This window comes from Haliotis rubra, unplaced genomic scaffold, assembly GCF_003918875.1.
Source record: "Haliotis rubra isolate DU_JTF1 unplaced genomic scaffold, ASM391887v1 Scf887, whole genome shotgun sequence".
Taxonomy (NCBI): domain Eukaryota; kingdom Metazoa; phylum Mollusca; class Gastropoda; order Lepetellida; family Haliotidae; genus Haliotis; species Haliotis rubra.
In genome coordinates this window covers 40,239-64,372 of record NW_025767620.1, presented here as the reverse complement: position 1 = coordinate 64,372, position 24,134 = coordinate 40,239, and the positions used below count along the sequence as shown (strand labels likewise).

The 24,134-nt window shown below is 48.0% G+C and overlaps 1 protein-coding gene across 3 annotated transcripts in view; it reads left to right on the top strand.

Annotated features, from left to right (window-relative positions):
• Positions 1–24,134, top strand: part of LOC124263512 (cytoplasmic tRNA 2-thiolation protein 1-like) — a 61,393-nt gene that overhangs the window by 15,398 nt on the left and 21,861 nt on the right. For all 3 annotated transcript variants that reach the window (XR_006894861.1, XM_046698171.1, XM_046698172.1), the window contains exon 2: positions 23,972–24,095. Coding sequence is in view for 2 of the 3 variants with exons in the window: in XM_046698171.1 (XP_046554127.1) it covers positions 23,972–24,095 (124 nt within the window). In the remaining variant the exon portion in view is untranslated. The remainder of the gene's footprint in view (positions 1–23,971; positions 24,096–24,134) is intronic.

Sequence of the window (24,134 nt, the reverse complement as noted above, 5' to 3'; positions counted from 1 at the left end):
AGGGTGTATATCAGTGTTGAAGCAGTGACACCTAGGCGGGGAAGTAGGGTGTATACCAGTGTTGAAGCAGTGACACCTATTTGGGGGAAATTGTCTGTATATCAGAGTTGAAGCAGGGACACCTAGGTGGGGAAGTTGTCTGTATTTTTAGTGTTGAAGCAGTGACACCTAGGCGGGGAAGTTGTCTGTATATCAGTGTTGAAGCAGTGACACCTAGGTGGGGAAGTTGTCTGTATATCAGTGTTGAAGCAGGGACACCTAGGTGGGGAAGTTGTCTGTATATCAGTGTTGAAGCAGTGACACCTAGGTGGGGAAGTTGTCTGTATATCAGTGTTGAAGCAGGGGCACCTAGGTGGGGAAGTAGGGTGTATATCAGTGTTGAAGCAGTGACACCTAGGTGGGGAAGTTGTCTGTATATCAGTGTTGAAGCAGTGACACCTAGGTGGGGAAGTTGTCTATATATCAGTGTTGAAGCAGTGACACCTAGGTGGGGAAGGTGTCTGCATATCAGTGTGTAAAACAGTGACACCTATAAGTAGGGTGTATATCAGTGTTGAAGCAGTGACACCTAGGTGGGGAAGTTGTCTATATATCAATGTTGAAGCAGTGACAACTAGGCGGGGAAGTAGGGTGTATACCAGTGTTGAAGCAGGGACACCTAGGTGGGGAAGTTGTCTGTATATCAGTGTTGAAGCAGTGACACCTAGGTGGGGAAGTTGTCTGTATATCAGTGTTGAAGCAGGGACACCTAGGTGGGGAAGTTGTCTGTATATCAGTGTTAAAGCAGTGACACCTAGGTGGGGAAGTTGTCTGTATATCAGTGTTGAAGCAGTGACATCTAGATGGGGAAGTTGTCTGTATATCAGTGTTGAAGCAGTGACACCTAGGTGGGGAAGTTGTCTGTATATCAGTGTTAAAGCAGGGACACCTAGGTTGGTAAGTTGTCTGTATATCAGTGTTGAAGCGGTGACACCCAGGTGGGGAAGTAGGGTGTATACCAGTGTTGAAGCAGTGACACCCAGGTGGGGAAGTTGTCTGTATATCAGTGCTGAACAAGGGACACCTAGGCGGGGAAGTTGTCTGTATATCAGTGTTGAACAAGGGACACCTAGGTTGGGATGTTGTCTGTATATCAGTGTTGAAGCAGTGACACCTAGGTGGGGAAGTAGGGTGTATATCAGTGTTGAAGCAGTGACACCCAGGTGGGGAAGTTGTCTATATATCAGTGTTGAAGCAGTGACACCCAGGTGGGGAAGTAGGGTGTATACCAGTGTTGAAGCAGTGACACCCAGGTGGGGAAGTTGTCTGTATACCAGTGTTGAAGCAGTGACACCCAGGTGGGGAAGTAGGGTGTATACCAGTGTTGAAGCAGTGACACCTAGGTGGGGAAGTTGTCTATATATCAGTGTTGAAGCAGTGACACCTAGGTGGGGAAGGTGTCTGCATATCAGTGTTAAAGCAGTGACACCTAGGTGGGGAAGTAGGGTGTATATCAGTGTTGAAGCAGTGACACCTATGTGGGGAAGTTGTCTATATATCAATGTTGAAGCAGTGACAACTAGGCGGGGAAGTAGGGTGTATACCATTGTTGAAGCAGGGACACCTAGGTGGGGAAGTTGTCTGTATATCAATGTTGAAGCAGTGACAACTAGGCGGGGAAGTAGGGTGTATACCAGTGTTGAAGCAGGGACACCTAGGTGGGGAAGTTGTCTGTATATCAGTGTTGAAGCAGTGACACCTAGGTTGGGGAAGTTGTCTGTATATCAGTGTTGAAGTAGTGACACCTAGGTGGGGAAGTTGTCTGTATATCAGTGTTGAAGCAGGGACACCTAGGTGGGGAAGTTGTCTGTATATCAGTGTTAAAGCAGTGACACCTAGGTGGGAAAGTTGTCTGTATATCAGTGTTGAAGCAGGGACACCTAGGTGGGGAAGTTGTCTGTATATCAGTGTTGAAGCAGTGACACCTAGGTGGGAAAGTTGTCTGTATATCAGTGCTGAACAAGGGACACCTAGGTGGGAAAGTTGTCTGTATATCAGTGTTGAAGCAGTGACACCTAGGTGGGGAAGTTGTCTGTATATCAGTACTGAAGCAGTGACACCTAGGTGGGAAAGTTGTCTGTATATCAGTGTTGAAGCAGTGACACCTAGGTGGGGAAGTTGTCTGTATATCAGTGTTGAAGCAGTGACACCTAGGTGGGGAAGTTGTCTGTATATCAGTGTTGAAGCAGTGACACCTAGGTGGGGAAGTTGTCTGTATATCAGTGTTGAAGCAGGGACACCTAGGTGGGGAAGTTGTCTGTATATCAGTGCTGAACAAGGGACACCTAGGTGGGGATGTTGTCTGTATATCAGTGTTGAAGCAGTGACACCTAGGTGGGGAAGTAGGGTGTATATCAGTGTTGAAGCAGTGACACCCAGGTGGGGAAGTTGTCTGTATACCAGTGTTGAAGCAGTGACACCTAGGTTGGGAAGTTGTCTGTATATCAGTGTTGAAGCAGTGACACCTAGGTTGGGAAGTTGTCTGTATATCAGTGTTGAAGTAGTGACACCTAGGTGGGGAAGTTGTCTGTATATCAGTGTTGAAGCAGTGACACCTAGGTGGGGAAGTTGTCTGTATATCAGTGTTGAAGCAGTGACACCTAGGTGGGGAAGTTGTCTGTATATCAGTGTTGAAGCAGGGACACCTAGGTGGGGAAGTTGTCTGTATATCAGTGTTGAAGCAGTGAAGGTACACCAGTGTTGAGGTGGGTGGAAAGTTGTCTGTATATCAGTGTTGAACAAGTGACACCTAGGTGGGGAAGTATATCAGTGTTGAAGCAGTGACATCTAGGTGGGGAAGTAGGGTGTATATCAGTGTTGAAGCAGTGACAACCCGGTGGGGAAGTTGTCTGTATACCAGTGTTGAAGCAGTGACACCCAGGTGGGGAAGTTGTCTATATATCAGTGTTGAATCAGTGACACCCAGGTGGGGAAGTTGTCTGTATATCAGTGTTGAAGCAGTGACACCCAGGTGGGGAAGTTGTCTATATATCAGTGTTGAATCAGTGACACCCAGGTGGGGAAGTAGGGTGTATATCAGTGTTGAAGCAGTGACACCTAGGTGGGGAAGGTGTCTGTAGATCAGAGTTGAAGCAGTGACACCTAGGTGGGGAAGTAGGGTGTATATCAGTGTTGAAGCAGTGACACCTAGGTGGGGAAGTTGTCTGTATATCAGTGTTGAAGCAGTTACACCCAGGTGGGGAAGTTGTCTATATATCAGTGTTGAAGCAGTGACACCCAGGTGGGGAAGTAGGGTGTATATCAGTGTTGAAGCAGGGACACCTAGGTGGGGAAGTTGTCTGTAAATCAGTGTTGAAGCACCCAGGTGGGGAAGGTGTCTGTATATCAGTGTTGAAGCAGGGAGATCTATGTTTGGAAGTTGTCTGTATATCAGCATTGAAGCAGTGGCACCTAGGTGGGCAAGGTGTCTGTATATCAGTGTTGAAGCAGGGGCACCTAGGTGGGGAAGGTGTCTGTATATCCCAGATTGTGTCATTGCCAGCCTGTATAGCACAAATAAAGCCAGACATCCAGGTACTGCTTGATGTATGTGTTTTGGCTGGTCTCCAATGTTGGGAAGGTGCTAAGCAGCCTGTGAGGGTGACCATTATGTTGTAGACCCCCATCTTTACATCATTAAATAGGATTACCAACAAATCGCTAACATGATCCTATGGTTTGGAGTTTCACATTTTTGCTGTCCAATTCATGTTTCCGACTGTGTTTCTCGTATTTTATTTGACCTTGCACCCTAGCTGTCACACGTGGTTATTAGGGCCGACTGCTAGTGTGAGGACAATCACAGCGTTTCTTCATTAATTATCACCCGGTTCTACGCTGTCTGTATCTCCACAGCAGGTGTTGTCAGGTTTCATCCAATCAGACACAGCAATCGTTACTGTAGCGTTTAATGACAGCAACAGCTATTTATTCTTCGTTTTTACTTATGACAAAAACAAGAGCCTATTGTTCTGGTGTGATCATAAGACAAATTTCCTCTCATTTTTGGACCCCTGTGGAGAAAATGACCCCCTCCCTCCCTTCCCGCTGGTTTAGCCCGGGCCACGGTATGTGGGGCTTATGGTGGTAACACGACACACACACCACCGCCCCGCAAAAAGCCAGGTAAGTCGTTGAGCAGCTCCCAGCTCCTCCCCACACCGTCATTTCCCAAGACGTTTGTCCGTTTGTCGTGTTGTGAATCACATATGTCACAGGCAGTGTTTTGTCAGGGCTAATGATCAACAAGCGTGTCCCACGCCCCCTACACAACTAACATTTTTCAACGCGCCATACAGACATTTTACCTGTCAGCTAAGTGTATGTTTTCGAACAAATTGAAACAAGAGCTAGAAATTGACATCAGCTATAGCCCTTCTTTCTACTGTAATCAATCTAGATCTGGTTCTGAAGCTGCAGGACGCAGGGACAATGGTTTCAGCTGATCACGGTGTTCCCGGCCTCAGGCCATCAATGAACACTTTGTACTAATCCGCCAAAACGTAAAACTACTTTGTGTGAAGATAACATGTTAGAACTTATTTTGAACTACCCTATGTGAAGATAACATGTTAGAACTTATGTTGAACTACCCTGTGTGAAGATAACATGTTAGAACTTATGTTGAACTACCCTGTGTGAAGATAACATGTTAGAACTTATGTTGAACTACCTTGTGTGAAGATAACATGTTAGAACTTATGTTGAACTACCTTGTGTGAAGATAACATGTTAGAACTTATGTTGAACTACCTTGTGTGAAGATAACATGTTAGAACTTATGTTGAACTACCTTGTGTGAAGATAACATGTTAGAACTTATGTTGAACTACCTTGTGTGAAGATAACATGTTAGAACTTATGTTGAACTACCTTGTGTGAAGATAACATGTTAGAACTTATGTTGAACTACCTTGTGTGAAGATAACATGTTAGAACTTATGTTGAACTACCCTGTGTGAAGATAACATGTTAGAACTTATGTTGAACTACCTTGTGTGAAGATAACATGTTAGAACTTATGTTGAACTACCCTGTGTGAAGATAACATGTTAGAACTTATGTTGAACTCCTTGTGTGAAGATAACATGTTAGAACTTATGTTGAACTACCCTGTGTGAAGATTACATGTAACAACTAATTCTATACTACTTTGTGTGAAGATAACATGTTGGAACTTATTTTAAACTACATTGTGTGAAGATAACATGTTGATTCGTATTACTACCTTTGTGTGAAAATAAGTTATTGAAAGTATCTTAAAGTACCTTTACAAACTAGCTGCAAACTTTGATGTCATTGATCCCAGCCTAGGTGGTGCCCATAGCGGACATGTTCATCGACACTGTAGTTGTTACACCTGTCTACTGATCCCAACCTAGTGGCGGACATGTCCATCTACACTGTAGTTGTTACACCTGTCTACTGATCCCAGCCAAGGTGGTGCCCATAGCGGACATGTTCATCTACACAGCAGTTGTTACACCTGTCTACTGATCCCAGCCTAGTGGCGGACATGTTCATCTACACTGTAGTTGTTACACCTGTCTACTGATCCCAGCCAAGGTGGTGCCCATAGCGGACATGTTCATCTACACTGTAGTTGTTACACCTGTCTACTGATCCCAACCTAGTGGCGGACATGTCCATCTACACTGTAGTTGTTACACCTGTCTACTGATCCCAGCCAAGGTGGTGCCCATAGCGGACATGTTCATCTACACAGCAGTTGTTACACCTGTCTACTGATCCCAGCCTAGTGGCGGACATGTTCATCTACACTGTAGTTGTTACACCTGTCTACTGATCCCAGCCAAGGTGGTGCCCATAGCGGACATGTTCATCTACACTGTAGTTGTTACACCTGTATCCCTGCACACCTGTCTACTTATCCCAGCCTAGTGGCGGACATGTTCATCTACACTGTAGTTGTTACACCTGTCTACTGATCCCAGCCTAGGTGGTGCCCATAGCGGACATGTTCATCTACACTGTAGTTGTTACACCTGTCTCCCTGCACATCTGTCTACTGATCCCAGCCTAGTGGCGGACATGTTCATCTACACTGTAGTTGTTACACCTGTCCACTGATCCCAGCCTAAGTGGCGCCCATAGCGGACATGTTCATATACACTGTAGTTGTTACACCTGTCTCCCTGCACACCTGTCTACTGATCCCAGCCTAGGTGGTGCCCATAGCGGACATGTTCATATACACTGTAGTTGTTACATCTGTCTCCCTGCACACCTGTCTACTGATCCCAGCCTAGTGGCGCCCATTGCGGGCATGTTCATCTACACTGTAGTTGTTACACCTGTCTCCCTGCACACCTGTCTACTGATCCCAGCCTAGGTGGTGCACATAGCGGACATGTTCATATACACTGTAGTTGTTACATCTGTCTCCCTGCACACCTGTCTACTGATCCCAGCCTAGGTGGTGCCCATAGCAGGCATGTTCATCTACACTGTAGTTGTTACACCTGTCTCCCTGCACACCTGTCTACTGATCCCAGCCTAGTGGCGCCCATTGCGGACATGTTCATCTACACTGTAGTTGTTACACCTGTCTACTGATCCCAGCCAAGGTGGTGCCCATAGCGGACATGTACATCTACACTGTAGTTGTTACACCTGTCTACTCATCGCAGCCAAGGTGGTGCCCATAGCGGACATGTTCATCTACACTGTAGTTGTTACACCTGTCTACTGATCCCTGCCTAGTGGCGCCCATTGCGGGCATGTTCATCTACACTGTAGTTGTTACACCTGTCTACTGATCCCAGTCTAGGTGGTGCCCATAGCGAACATGTACATCTACACTGTAGTTGTTACACCTGTCTACTGATCCCAGCCTAGTGGCGGACATGTTCATCTACACTGTAGTTCTTATACCTGTCTACTGATCCCAGCCAAGGTGGTGCCCATAGCGGACATGTTCATCTACACTGTAGTTGTTACACCTGTCTACTGATCCCAGTCTAGGTGGCGCCCATAGCGGACATATTCATCTTAACTGAAGTTGTTACACCTGTCTACTGATCCCAGCCTAGTGGCGGACATGTTCATCTACACTGTAGTTGTTACACCTGTCTACTGATCCCAACCTAGTGGCGGACATGTTCATCTACACTGTAGTTGTTACACCTGTCTACTGATCCCAGCCTAGTGGCGGACATGTTCATCTACACTGTAGTTGTTACACCTGTCTACTGATCCCAACCTAGTGGCGGACATGTTCATCTACACTGTAGTTGTTACACCTGTCTACTGATCCCAACCTAGTGGCGGACATGTTCATCTACACTGTAGTTGTTACACCTGTCTACTGATCCCAGCCTAGTGGCGGACATGTTCATCTACACTGTAGTTGTTACACCTGTCTACTGATCCCAGCCTAGTGGCGGACATGTTCATCTACACTGTAGTTGTTACACCTGTCTACTCATCCCAGCCTAGGTGGTGCCAATAGCGGACATGTTCATCGACACTGAAGTTGTTACACCTGTCTACTGATCCCAGCCTAGTGGCGGACATGTTCATCTACACTGTAGTTGTTACACCTGTCTACTGATCCCAGCCTAGTGGCGGACATGTTCATCTACACTGTAGTTGTTACACCTGTCTACTGATCCCAGCCTAGTGGCGGACATGTTCATCTACACTGTAGTTGTTACACCTGTCTACTGATCCCAGCCTAGGTGGTGCCCATAGCGGACATGTTCATCGACACTGTAGTTGTTACACCTGTCTACTGATCCCTGCCTAGTGGCGCCCATTGCGGGCATGTTCATCTACACTGTAGTTGTTACACCTGTCTACTGATCCCAGTCTAGGTGGTGCCCATAGCGAACATGTACATCTACACTGTAGTTGTTACACCTGTCTACTGATCCCAGCCTAGTGGCGGACATGTTCATCTACACTGTAGTTGTTACACCTGTCTACTGATCCCAGCCAAGGTGGTGCCCATAGCGGACATGTTCATCTACACAGTAGTTGTTACACCTGTCTACTGATCCCAGCCAAGGTGGTGCCCATAGCGGACATGTTCATCTACACAGTAGTTGTTACACCTGTCTACTGATCCCAGCCTAGTGGCGGACATGTTCATCTACACTGTAGTTGTTACACCTGTCTACTGATCCCAGCCAAGGTGGTGCCCATAGCGGACATGTACATCTACACTGTAGTTGTTACTCCTGTCTACTGATCCCAGCCTAAGTGGCGCCCATAGCGGACATGTTCATATACACTGTAGTTGTTACACCTGTCTCCCTGCACACCTGTCTACTGATCCCAGCCTAGGTGGTGCCCATAGCGGACATGTTCATATACACTGTAGTTGTTACATCTGTCTCCCTGCACACCTGTCTACTGATCCCAGCCTAGGTGGTGCCCATAGCGGACATGTTCATATACACTGTAGTTGTTACACCTGTCTCCCTGCACACCTGTCTACTGATCCCAGCCTAGTGGCGCCCATTGCGGGCATGTTCATCTACACTGTAGTTGTTACACCTGTCTACTGATCCCAGCCTAGGTGGTGCCCATAGCAGGCATGTTCATCTACACTGTAGTTGTTACACCTGTCTCCCTGCACACCTGTCTGCTGATCCCAGCCTAGTGGCGCCCATTGCGGGCATGTTCATCTACACTGTAGTTGTTACATCTGTCTCCCTGCACACCTGTCTACTGATCCCAGCCTAGGTGGTGCCCATAGCGGGCATGTTCATCTACACTGTAGTTGTTACACCTGTCTACTGATCCCAGCCTAGTGGCGCCCATTGCCGGGCATGTTCATCTACACTGTAGTTGTTACATCTGTCTCCCTGCACACCTGTCTACTGATCCCAGCCTAGGTGGTGCCCATAGCAGGCATGTTCATCTACACTGTAGTTGTTACACCTGTCTACTGATCCCAGCCAAGGTGGTGCCCATAGCGGACATGTACATCTACACTGTAGTTGTTACACCTGTCTACTGATCCCAGCCAAGGTGGTGCCCATAGCGGACATGTACATCTACACTGTAGTTGTTACACCTGTCTACTCATCGCAGCCAAGGTGGTGCCCATTGCGGGCATGTTCATCTACACTGTAGTTGTTACACCTGTCTACTGATCCCAGTCTAGGTGGTGCCCATAGCGGACATGTACATCTACACTGTAGTTGTTACACCTGTCTACTGATCCCAGCCTAGTGGCGGACATGTTCATCTACACTGTAGTTGTTATACCTGTCTACTGATCCCAGCCAAGGTGGTGCCCATAGCGGACATGTTCATCTACACTGTAGTTGTTACACCTGTCTACTGATCCCAGTCTAGGTGGCGCCCATAGCGGACATATTCATCTTAACTGAAGTTGTTACACCTGTCTACTGATCCCAGCCTAGTGGCGGACGTGTTCATCTACACTGTAGTTGTTACACCTGTCTACTGATCCCAACCTAGTGGCGGACATGTTCATCTACACTGTAGTTGTTACACCTGTCTACTGATCCCAGCCTAGTGGCGGACATGTTCATCTACACTGTAGTTGTTACACCTGTCTACTGATCCCAACCTAGTGGGCGGACATGTTCATCTACACTGTAGTTGTTACACCTGTCTACTGATCCCAGCCTAGTGGCGACATGTTCATCTACACTGTAGTTGTTACACCTGTCTACTGATCCCAGCCTAGTGGCGGACATGTTCATCTACACTGTAGTTGTTACACCTGTCTACTCATCCCAGCCTAGTGGCGGACATGTTCATCTACACTGTAGTTGTTACACCTGTCTACTCATCCCAGCCTAGGTGGTGCCAATAGCGGACATGTTCATCGACACTGTAGTTGTTACACCTGTCTACTGATCCCAGCCTAGTGGCGGACATGTTCATCTACACTGTAGTTGTTACACCTGTCTACTGATCCCAGCCTAGTGGCGGACATGTTCATCTACACTGTAGTTGTTACACCTGTCTACTGATCCCAGCCTAGGTGGTGCCCATAGTGGACATGTTCATCGATACTGAAGTTGTTACACCTGTCTACTGATCCCAACCTAGTGGCGGACATGTTCATCTACACTGTAGTTGTTACACCTGTCTACTCATCCCAGCCTAGGTGGTGCCCATAGCGGACATGTTCATCGACACTGAAGTTGTTACACTTGTCTACTGATCCCAGCCTAGTGGCGGACATGTTCATCTGCACTGTAGTTGTTACACCTGTCTACTGATCCCAGCCTAGGTGGTGCCCATAGCGGACATGTTCATCGACACTGTAGTTGTTACACCTGTCTACTGATCCCAGCCTAGTGGCGGACATGTTCATCTACACTGTAGTTGTTACACCTGTCTACTGATCCCAGCCTAGTGGCGGACATGTTCATCGACACTGTAGTTGTTACACCTGTCTACTGATCCCAGCCAAGGTGGTGCCCATAGCGGACATGTTCATCGACACAGTAGTTGTTACACCTGTCTACTGATCCCAGCCAAGGTGGTGCCCATAGCGGACATGTTCATCTACACAGTAGTTGTTACACCTGTCTACTGATCCCAGCCTAGTGGCGGACATGTTCATCTACACTGTAGTTGTTACACCTGTCTACTGATCCCAGCCAAGGTGGTGCCCATAGCGGACATGTACATCTACACTGTCTACTGTTATCACCTGTCTACTGATCCCAGCCAAGGTGGTGCCCATAGCGGACATGTTCATCTACACAGTAGTTGTTACACCTGTCTACTGATCCCAGCCTAGTGGCGGACATGTTTATCTACACTGTATTTGTTACACCTGTCTACTGATCCCAGCCAAGGTGGTGCCCATAGCGGACATGTTCATCTACACAGTAGTTGTTACACCTGTCTACTGATCCCAGCCAAGGTGGTGCCCATAGCGACATGTTCATCTACACAGTAGTTGTTACACCTGTCTACTGATCCCAGCCTAGCCTAGTGGCGGACATGTTCATCTACACTGTAGTTGTTACACCTGTCTACTGATCCCAGCCAAGGTGGTGCCCATAGAGGACATGTTCATCTACACTGTAGTTGTTACACCTGTCTACTGATCCCAGCCAAGGTGGTGCCCATAGCGGACATGTTCATCTACACTGTAGTTGTTACACCTGTCTACTGATCCCAGCCTAGGTGGTGCCCATAGCGGACATGTTCATCTACACTGTAGTTGTTACACCTGTCTACTCATCCCAGCCTAGGTGGTGCCCATAGCGGACATGTTCATCGACACTGAAGTTGTTACACCTGTCTACTGATCCCAGCCTAGTGGCGGACATGTTCAGCTGCACTGTAGTTGTTACACCTGTCTACTGATCCCAGCCTAGGTGGTGCCCATAGTGGACATGTTCATCTACACAGTAGTTGCTACACCTGTCTACTGATCCCCGCCTAGTGGCGGACATGTTCATCTACACTGTAGTTGTTACACCTGTCTACTGATCCCAGCCAAGGTGGTGCCCATAGCGGACATGTTCATCTACACAGTAGTTGTTACACCTGTCTACTGATCCCAGCCTAGTGGCGGACATGTTCATCTACACTGTAGTTGTTACACCTGTCTACTGATCCCAGCCAAGGTGGTGCCCATAGCGGATATGTTCATATACACTGTAGTTGTTACACCTGTCTACTGATCCCAGCCTAGGTGGTGCCCATAGCGGACATGTTCATCTACACTGTAGTTGTTACACCTATCTACTGATCCCAGCCTAGTGGCGGACATGTTCATCTACACTGTAGTTGTTACAGCTGTCTAGGTGGCGGACATGTACATCTACACTGTAGTTGTTACACCTTTCTACTGATCCCAACCTAGTGGCGGGCATGTTCATCTACACTGTAGTTGTTACACCTGTCTACTGATCCCAACCTAGTGGCGGACATGTTCATCTACACTGTAGTTGTTACACCTGTCTACTGATCCCAACCTAGTGGCGGACATGTTCATCTACACTGTAGTTGTTACACCTGTCTACTGATCCCAGCCTAGGTGGTGCCCATAGGAGACATGTTCATTGACACTGAAGTTGTTACACCTGTCTACTGATCCCACCCTAGTGGCGGACATGTTCATCTGCACTGTAGTTGTTACACCTGTCTACTGATCCCAGCCTAGGTGGTGCCCATAGCGGACATGTTCATCGACACTGAAGTTGTTACACCTGTCTACTGATCCCAGCCTAGTGGCGGACATGTTCATCTACACTGTAGTTGTTACACCTGTCTACTGATCCCAGCCTAGTGGCGGACATGTTCATCTACACTGTAGTTGTTACAGCTGTCTAGGTGGCGGACATGTACATCTACACTGTAGTTGTTACACCTTTCTACTGATCCCAACCTAGTGGCGGGCATGTTCATCTACACTGTAGTTGTTACACCTGTCTACTGATCCCAACCTAGTGGCGGACATGTTCATCTACACTGTAGTTGTTACACCTGTCTACTGATCCCAACCTGGTGGCGGGACATGTTCATCTACACTGTAGTTGTTACACCTGTCTGCTGATCCCAGCCTAGGTGGTGCCCATAGCAGACATGTTCATTGACACTGAAGTTGTTACACCTGTCTACTGATCCCAGCCTAGTGGCGGACATGTTCATCTGCACTGTAGTTGTTACACCTGTCTACTGATCCCAGCCTAGGTGGTGCCCATAGCGGACATGTTCATCGACACTGAAGTTGTTACACCTGTCTACTGATCCCAGCCTAGTGGCGGACATGTTCATCTACACTGTAGTTGTTACACCTGTCTACTGATCCCAGCCTAGTGGCGGACATGTTCATCTACACTGTAGTTGTTACACCTGTCTACTCATCCCAGCCTAGGTGGTGCCCATAGCGGACATGTTCATCTACACAGTAGTTGTTACACCTGTCTACTCATCCCAGCCTAGTGGCGGACATGTTCATCTACACTGTAGTTGTTACACCTGTCTACTGATCCCAGCCTAGTGGCGGACATGTTCATCTACACTGTAGTTGTTACACCTGTCTACTGATCCCAGCCTAGTGGCGGACATGTTCATCTACTCTGTAGTTGTTACACCTGTCTACTGATCCCAGCCTAGTGGCGGACATGTTCATCTACACTGTAGTTGTTACACCTGTCTACTGATCCCAGCCTAGGTGGTGCCCATAGTGGACATGTTCATCGACACTGAAGTTGTTACACCTGTCTACTGATCCCAACCTAGTGGCGGACATGTCCATCTACACTGTAGTTGTTACACCTGTCTACTCATCCCAGCCTAGGTGGTGCCCATAGCGGACATGTTCATCTACACAGTAGTTGTTACACCTGTCTACTGATCCCAGCCTAGTGGCGGACATGTTCATCTACACTGTAGTTGTTACACCTGTCTACTGATCCCAGCCTAGTGGCGGACATGTTCATCTACACTGTAGTTGTTACACCTGTCTACTGATCCCAGCCTAGGTGGTGCCCATAGTGGACATGTTCATCGACACTGAAGTTGTTACACCTGTCTACTGATCCCAACCTAGTGGCGGACATGTCCATCTACACTGTAGTTGTTACACCTGTCTACTCATCCCAGCCTAGGTGGTGCCCATAGCGGACATGTTCATCGACACTGAAGTTGTTACACCTGTCTTCTGATCCCAGCCTAGTGGCGGACATGTTCATCTGCACTGTAGTTGTTACACCTGTCTACTGATCCCAGCCTAGGTGGTGCCCATAGCGGACATGTTCATCGACACTGTAGTTGTTACACCTGTCTACTGATCCCAGCCTAGTGGCGGACATGTTCATCTACACTGTAGTTGTTACACCTGTCTACTGATCCCAGCCTAGTGGCGGACATGTTCATCTACACTGTAGTTGTTACACCTGTCTACTGATCCCAGCCAAGGTGGTGCCCATAGCGGACATGTTCATCTACACAGTAGTTGTTACACCTGTCTACTGATCCCAGCCAAGGTGGTGCCCATAGCGGACATGTTCATCTACACAGTAGTTGTTACACCTGTCTACTGATCCCAGCCTAGTGGCGGACATGTTCATCTACACTGTAGTTGTTACACCTGTCTACTGATCCCAGCCAAGGTGGTGCCCATAGCGGACATGTTCATCTACACAGTAGTTGTTACACCTGTCTACTGATCCCAGCCTAGTGGCGGACATGTTTATCTACACTGTATTTGTTACACCTGTCTACTGATCCAAGCCAAGGTTGTGCCCATATCGGATATGTTCATGTACACTGTAGTTGTTACACCTGTCTACTGATCCCAGCCTAGGTGGTGCCCATAGCGGACATGTTCATATACACTGTAGTTGTTACACCTGTCTACTGATCTCAGCCTAGGTGGTGCCCATAGCGGACATGTTCATATACACTGTAGTTGTTACACCTGTCTACTGATCCCAGCCTAGGTGGTGCCCATAGCGGACATGTTCATCTACACTGTAGTTGTTACACCTGTCTACTGCTCCCAGCCAAGGTGGTGCCCATAGCGGACATGTTCATCTACATTGTAGTTGTTACACCTGTCTACTGATCCCAGCCAAGGTGGTGCCCATAGCGGATTTGTTCATATACACTGTAGTTGTTACACCTGTCTACTGATCCCAGCCTAGTGGCGGACATGTTCATCTACACTGTAGTTGTTACAGCTGTCTAGGTGGCGGACATGTACATCTACACTGTAGTTGTTACACGTTTCTACTGATCCCAACCTAGTGGCGGGCATGTTCATCTACACTGTAGTTGTTACACCTCTCTACTGATCCCAACCTAGTGGCGGACATGTTCATCTACACTGTAGTTGTTACACCTGTCTACTGATCCCAACCTAGTGGCGGACATGTTCATCTACACTGTAGTTGTTACACCTGTCTACTGATCCCAGCCTAGGTGGTGCCCATAGCAGACATGTTCATTGACACTGAAGTTGTTACACCTGTCTACTGATCCCAGCCTAGTGGCGGACATGTTCATCTGCACTGTAGTTGTTACACCTGTCTACTGATCCCAGCCTAGGTGGTGCCCATAGCGGATATGTTCATCGACACTGAAGTTGTTACACCTGTCTACTGATCCCAGCCTAGTGGCGGACATGTTCATCTACACTGTAGTTGTTACACCTGTCTACTCATCCCAGCCTAGGTGGTGCCCATAGCGGACATGTTCATCTACACAGTAGTTGTTACACCTGTCTACTGATCCCAGCCTAGTGGCGGACATGTTCATCTACACTGTAGTTGTTACACCTGTCTACTGATCCCAGCCTAGGTGGTGCCCATAGTGGACATGTTCATCTACACTGTAGTTGTTACACCTGTCTACTGATCCCAGCCAAGGTGGTGCCCATAGCGGACATGTTCATCTACACTAATTGTTACACCTGTCTACTGATCCCAGCCAAGGTGGTGCCCATAGCGGACATGTTCATCTACACTGTAGTTGTTACACCTGTCTACTCATCCCAGCCTAGGTGGTGCCCATAGCGGACATGTTCATATACACTGTAGTTGTTACACCTGTCTACTGATCCCAGCCTAGGTGGTGCCCATAGCGGACATGTTCATATACACTGTAGTTGTTACACCTGTCTACTGATCCCAGCCTAGGTGGTGCCCATAGCGGACATGTTCATCTACACTGTAGTTGTTACACCTGTCTACTGCTCCCAGCCAAGGTGGTGCCCATAGCGGACATGTTCATCTACATTGTAGTTGTTACACCTGTCTACTGATCCCAGCCAAGGTGGTGCCCATAGCGACATGTTCATCTACACTGTAGTTGTTACACCTGTCTACTGATCCCAGCCTAGTGGCGGACATGTTCATCTACACTGTAGTTGTTACAGCTGTCTGGGTGGCGGACATGTACATCTACACTGTGTAGTTGTTACACCTTTCTACTGATCCCAACCTAGTGGGCGGGCATGTTCATCTACACTGTAGTTGTTACACCTGTCTACTGATCCCAACCTAGTGGCGGACATGTTCATCTACACTGTAGTTGTTACACCTGTCTACTGATCCCAACCTAGTGGCGGACATGTTCATCTACACTGTAGTTGTTACACCTGTCTACTGATCCCAGCCTAGGTGGTGCCCATAGCAGACATGTTCATCTACACTGAAGTTGTTACACCTGTCTACTGATCCCAGCCTAGTGGCGGGACATGTTCATCTGCACTGTAGTTGTTACACCTGTCTACTGATCCCAGCCTAGGTGGTGCCCATAGCGGACATGTTCATCGACACTGAAGTTGTTACACCTGTTTACTGATCCCAGCCTAGTGGCGGACGACATGTTCATCTACACTGTAGTTGTTACACCTGTCTACTCATCCCAGCCTAGGTGGTGCCCATAGCGGACATGTTCATCTACACAGTAGTTGTTACACCTGTCTACTGATCCCAGCCTAGTGGTGGCGACATGTTCATCTACACTGTAGTTGTTACACCTGTCTACTGATCCCAGCCTAGGTGGTGCCCATAGTGGACATGTTCATCGACACTGAAGTTGTTACACCTGTCTACTGATCCCAACCTAGTGGCGGACATGTCCATCTACACTGTAGTTGTTACACCTGTCTACTCATCCCAGCCTAGGTGGTGCCCATAGCGGACATGTTCATCGACACTGTAGTTGTTACACCTGTCTACTGATCCCAGCCTAGTGGCGGACATGTTCATCTACACTGTAGTTGTTACACCTGTCTACTGATCCCAGCCTAGTGGCGGACATGTTCATCTACACTGTAGTTGTTACACCTGTCTACTGATCCCAGCCAAGATGGTGCCCATAGCGGACATGTTCATCTACACAGTAGTTGTTACACATGTCTACTGATCCCAGCCAAGGTGGTGCCCATAGCGACATGTTCATCTACACTGTAGTTGTTACACCTGTCTACTGATCCCAGCCTAGTGGCGGACATGTTCATCTACACTGTAGTTGTTACACCTGTCTACTGATCCCAGCCAAGGTGGTGCCCATAGCGGACATGTTCATCTACACAGTAGTTGTTACACCTGTCTACTGATCCCAGCCTAGTGGCGGACATGTTTATCTACACTGTATTTGTTACACCTGTCTACTGATCCCAGCCAAGGTGGTGCCCATAGCGGACATGTTCATCTACATTGTAGTTGTTACACCTGTCTACTGATCCCAGCCAAGGTGGTGCCCATAGCGGACATGTTCATCTACACAGTAGTTGTTACACCTGTCTACTGATCCCAGCCTAGTGGCGGACATGTTCATCTACACTGAAGTTGTTACACCTGTCTACTGATCCCAGCCAAGGTGGTGCCCATAGAGGACATGTTCATCTACACAGTAGTTGTTACACCTGTCTACTGATCCCAGCCAAGGTGGTGCCCATAGCGGACATGTTCATCTACACTGTAGTTGTTACACCTGTCTACTGATCCCAGCCTAGTGGCGGACATGTTCATCTACACTGTAGTTGTTACACCTGTCTACTGATCCCAGCCAAGGTGGTGCCCATAGCGGACATGTTCATCTACACTGTAGTTGTTACACCTGTCTACTGATCCCAGCCAAGGTGGTGCCCATAGCGGACATGTTCATCTACACTGTAGTTGTTACACCTGTCTACTCATCCCAGCCTAGGTGGTGCCCATAGCGGACATGTTCATCGACACTGAAGTTGTTACACCTGTCTACTGATCCCAGCCTAGTGGCGGACATGTTCAGCTGCACTGTAGTTGTTACACCTGTCTACTGATCCCAGCCTAGGTGGTGCCCATAGTGGACATGTTCATCTACACTGTAGTTGTTACACCTGTCTACTGATCCCAGCCTAGTGGCGGACATGTTCATCTACACTGTAGTTGTTACACCTGTCTACTCATCCCAGCCTAGGTGGTGCCCATAGAGGACATGTTCATCTACACAGTAGTTGTTACACCTGTCTACTCATCCCAGCCTAGTGGCGGACATGTTCATCTACACTGTAGTTGTTACACCTGTCTACTGATCCCAGCCTAGTGGCGGACATGTTCATCTACACTGTAGTTGTTACACCTGTCTACTGATCCCAGCCAAGGTGGTGCCCATAGAGGACATGTTCATCTACACAGTAGTTGTTACACCTGTCTACTGATCCCAGCCAAGGTGGTGCCCATAGCGGACATGTTCATCTACACTGTAGTTGTTACACCTGTCTACTGATCCCAGCCTAGTGGCGGACATGTTCATCTACACTGTAGTTGTTACACCTGTCTACTGATCCCAGCCTAGTGGCGGACATGTTCATCTACACTGTAGTTGTTACACCTGTCTACTGATCCCAGCCAAGGTGGTGCCCATAGAGGACATGTTCATCTACACAGTAGTTGTTACACCTGTCTACTGATCCCAGCCAAGGTGGTGCCCATAGCGGACATGTTCATCTACACTGTAGTTGTTACACCTGTCTACTGATCCCAGCCTAGTGGCGGACATGTTCATCTACACTGTAGTTGTTACACCTGTCTACTGATCCCAGCCAAGGTGGTGCCCATAGCGGACATGTTCATCTACACTGTAGTTGTTACACCTGTCTACTGATCCCAGCCAAGGTGGTGCCCATAGCGGACATGTTCATCTACACTGTAGTTGTTACACCTGTCTACTCATCCCAGCCTAGGTGGTGCCCATAGCGGACATGTTCATCGACACTGAAGTTGTTACACCTGTCTACTGATCCCAGCCTAGTGGCGACATGTTCAGCTGCACTGTAGTTGTTACACCTGTCTACTGATCCCAGCCTAGGTGGTGCCCATAGTGGACATGTTCATCTACACTGTAGTTGTTACACCTGTCTACTGATCCCAGCCTAGTGGCGGACATGTTCATCTACACTGTAGTTGTTATACCTGTCTACTCATCCCAGCCTAGGTGGTGCCCATAGCGGACATGTTCATCTACACAGTAGTTGTTACACCTGTCTACTCATCCCAGCCTAGTGGCGGACATGTTCATCTACACTGTAGTTGTTACACCTGTCTACTGATCCCAGCCTAGTGGCGGACATGTTCATCTACACTGAAGTTGTTACACCTGTCTACTGATCCCAGCCTAGTGGCGGACATGTTCATCTGCACGGGCGGTAGGGTAGCCTAGTGGTAAAAGCGTTGGCTCGTCACGCCGAAGGCCCGGGTTCGAATCCCCACATGGGTACAATGTGTGAAGCCCATTTCTGGTGTCCACCCCCGTGATGTTGCTGGAATATTGCTAAAAGCGGCGTAAAACCAAACTCAGTCAGTCAGTTCATCTACACTGTAGTTGTTACACCTGTCTACTGATCCCAGCCTAGGTGGTGCCCATAGCAGACATGTACATCTGCACTGAAGTTGTTATACCTGTCTACTGATCCCAGCCTAGGTGGTGCCCATAGCGGGCATGTTCATCTACACTGAAGTTGTTACACCTGTCTACTGGTCCCAGCCTAGTGGCGGACATGTTCATCTACACTGTAGTTGTTACACCTGTCTACTGATCCCAGCCTAGGTGGTGCCCATAGTGGACATGTTCATCGACACTGAAGTTGTTACACCTGTCTACTGATCCCAACCTAGTGGCGGACATGTCCATCTACACTGTAGTTGTTACACCTGTCTACTCATCCCAGCCTAGGTGGTGCCCATAGCGGACATGTTCATCGACACTGTAGTTGTTACACCTGTCTACTGATCCCAGCCTAGTGGCGGACATGTTCATCTACACTGTAGTTTTTACACCTGTCTACTGATCCCAGCCTAGTGGCGGACATGTTCATCTACACTGTAGTTGTTACACCTGTCTACTGATCCCAGCCTAGGTGGTGCCCATAGCGGACATGTTCATCTACACAGTAGTTGTTACACCTGTCTACTGATCCCAGCCAAGGTGGTGCCCATAGCGGACATGTTCATCTACACAGTAGTTGTTACACCTGTCTACTGATCCCAGCCTAGTGGCGGACATGTTCATCTACACTGTAGTTGTTACACCTGTCTACTGATCCCAGCCAAGGTGGTGCCAATAGCGGATATGTTCATCTACACAGTAGTTGTTACACCTGTCTACTGATCCCAGCCTAGTGGCGGACATGTTCATCTACACTGTATTTGTTACACCTGTCTACTGATCCCAGCCAAGGTGGTGCCCATAGCGGACATGTTCATCTACATTGTAGTTGTTACACCTGTCTACTGATCCCAGCCAAGGTGGTGCCCATAGCGGACATGTTCATCTACACAGTAGTTGTTACACCTGTCTACTGATCCCAGCCTAGTGGCGGACATGTTCATCTACACTGAAGTTGTTACACCTGTCTACTGATCCCAGCCAAGGTGGTGCCCATAGAGGACATGTTCATCTACACTGTAGTTGTTACACCTGTCTACTGATCCCAGCCAAGGTGGTGCCCATAGCGGACATGTTCATCTACACTGTAGTTGTTACACCTGTCTACTGATCCCAGCCTAGTGGCGGGACATGTTCATCTACACTGTAGTTGTTACACCTGTCTACTGATCCCAGCCAAGGTGGTGCCCATAGCGGACATGTTCATCTACACTGTAGTTGTTACACCTGTCTACTGATCCCAGCCAAGGTGGTGCCCATAAGCGGACATGTTCATCTACACTGTAGTTGTTACACCTGTCTACTCATCCCAGCCTAGGTGGTGCCCATAGCGGACATGTTCATCGACACTGAAGTTGTTACACCTGTCTACTGATCCCAGCCTAGTGGCGGACATGTTCAGCTGCACTGTAGTTGTTACACCTGTCTACTGATCCCAGCCTAGGTGGTGCCCATATTGGACATGTTCATCTACACTGTAGTTGTTACACCTGTCTACTGATCCCAGCCTAGTGGCGGACATGTTCATCTACACTGTAGTTGTTACACCTGTCTACTCATCCCAGCCTAGGTGGTGCCCATAGCGGACATGTTCATCTACACAGTAGTTGTTACACCTGTCTACTCATCCCAGCCTAGTGGCGGACATGTTCATCTACACTGTAGTTGTTACACCTGTCTACTGATCCCAGCCTAGTGGCGGACATGTTCATCTACACTGTAGTTGTTACACCTGTCTACTGATCCCAGCCAAGGTGGTGCCCATAGAGGACATGTTCATCTACACAGTAGTTGTTACACCTGTCTACTGATCCCAGCCAAGGTGGTGCCCATAGCGGACATGTTCATCTACACTGTAGTTGTTACACCTGTCTACTGATCCCAGCCTAGTGGCGGACATGTTCATCTACACTGTAGTTGTTACACCTGTCTACTGATCCCAGCCTAGTGGCGGACATGTTCATCTACACTGTAGTTGTTACACCTGTCTACTGATCCCAGCCAAGGTGGTGCCCATAGAGGACATGTTCATCTACACAGTAGTTGTTACACCTGTCTACTGATCCCAGCCAAGGTGGTGCCCATAGCGACATGTTCATCTACACTGTAGTTGTTACACCTGTCTACTGATCCCAGCCTAGTGGCGGACATGTTCATCTACACTGTAGTTGTTACACCTGTCTACTGATCCCAGCCAAGGTGGTGCCCATAGCGGACATGTTCATCTACACTGTAGTTGTTACACCTGTCTACTGATCCCAGCCAAGGTGGTGCCCATAGCGGACATGTTCATCTACACTGTAGTTGTTACACCTGTCTACTGATCCCAGCCTAGGTGGTGCCCATAGCGGACATGTTCATCGACACTGAAGTTGTTACACCTGTCTACTGATCCCAGCCTAGTGGCGGACATGTTCAGCTGCACTGTAGTTGTTACACCTGTCTACTGATCCCAGCCTAGGTGGTGCCCATAGTGGACATGTTCATCTACACTGTAGTTGTTACACCTGTCTACTGATCCCAGCCTAGTGGCGGACATGTTCATCTACACTGTAGTTGTTATACCTGTCTACTCATCCCAGCCTAGGTGGTGCCCATAGCGGACATGTTCATCTACACAGTAGTTGTTACACCTGTCTACTCATCCCAGCCTAGTGGCGGACATGTTCATCTACACTGTAGTTGTTACACCTGTCTACTGATCCCAGCCTAGTGGCGGACATGTTCATCTACACTGAAGTTGTTACACCTGACTACTGATCCCAGCCTAGTGGCGACATGTTCATCTACACCTGTGGTTAAAGTTGTTACCCCGGTTCGAATCCCCACATGGGTACAATGTGTGAAGCCCATTTCCCACCCGTGGATGTTGCTGGAATATTGCTAAAAGCGGCGTAAAACCTTACTCAGTCAGTCAGTTCATCTACACTGTAGTTGTTACACCTGTCTACTGATCCCAGCCTAGGTGGTGCCCATAGCAGACATGTACATCTGCACTGAAGTTGTTATACCTGTCTACTGATCCCAGCCTAGGTGGTGCCTATAGCGGGCATGTTCATCTACACTGAAGTTGTTACACCTGTCTACTGATCCCAGCCTAGGTGGTGCCCATAGCAGACATGTACATCTGCACTGAAGTTGTTATACCTGTCTACTGATCCCAGCCTAGGTGGTGCCCATAGCGGACATGTTCATCTACACTGTAGTTGTTACACCTGTCTACTGATCCCAGCCTAGGTGGCGCCTATAGCGGACATGTTCATCTACACTGTAGTTGTTGCACCTGTCTACTGATCCCAGCCTAGGTGGCGCCCATAGCGGACATGTACATCTACACTGTAGTTGTTGCACCTGTCTACTGATCCCAGCCTAGGTGGCGCCCATAGCGGACATGTACATCTACACTGTAGTTGTTACACCTGTATCCCTGCACACCTGTCTACTGATCCCAGCCTAGTGGCGGACATGTTCATCTACACTGTAGTTGTTACACCTGTCTACTGATCCCAGCCTAGGTGGTGCCCATAGCGGACATGTTCATCTACACTGTAGTGTAGTTGTTACACCTGTCTACTGATCCCAGCCTAGTGGCGGAAGGACATGTTCAATCTACACAGTAGTTGTTACATCTGTCCCACCCCCACACCTGACTGATCCCATATTGCTAGGTGTGCCGAAATAGCTCAGACATGTTCATCTACACTGTAGTTGTTACACCTGTCTACTGATCCCAGCCTAGGTGGTGCCCATAGCGGACATGTACATCTACACTGTAGTTGTTACACCTGTCTACTGATCCCAGCCTAGTGGCGGACATGTTCATCTACACTGTAGTTGTTACACCTGTCTAGGTGGCGGACATGTACATCTACACTGTAGTTGTTACACCTGTATCTGGGATGGTGGGGTAGCCTGGTCGTTCGTCACGCTAAAGACCTGGGTTTTATTCCTCACATGGGTACAATGTGTGAAGCCCTTTTCTGGTGTCCCCCGCTGTGTTGGCTAACAAGAAAGTCGTTCACAGCATCACTTTGTGTTGACCAAGTTTCAGGCATGCATGTGCATCTGCCTGATTGTTTGGTCATCAGACACATCTACGGGTCATGACTGCCTTCAGTGGCGCCATCCTCTGCAGCAAATGTCACTATGATGATAATATACATGATACGTCCAAACACCAGCTTCCAGCCACCTTGTCCACACCTTGCCCATCACTGCAGGCCTCTGACAATTCATTCATGAGGTCCTACTCGGCCTACTGAATCCGTGTCCATGCTTGACTCTTAGCAGTTTTCATTAGTGTATAGAAGATCTGCATCTGGGTTTGTTAGTATGATTCCCTTATCCAAAATTGATTTGGCTGATCTTATTGATGAAAGATTTTCTTACGATGACAAAGAATAAAAACATATCCTAGGAATGTTTGTGTTTTTACTGGGTTCTTGATGTGAATCTGTGAGATGTTTGACTCTTCCATAAATTTAATATGAATAAACGTCATATTTGACTATCATTATCTTTGAAATATTTGAATACATTCCTCTCAGTTAGATATGAATCTAATGAAATGTTCTGCTTGTAGGGAGATGCGCTGTGCAAGGAGTGTTTCTTCTCAGCCTTTGAGGAGGAAGTCCACCACACCATCACGTCTGCTGGGCTGTTCACTCCAGGGGAGACAATCGCTGTGGGAGCATCTGGTGGAAAGGGTAACATACATGAATATTATGACACTTTCTTTCACTGTA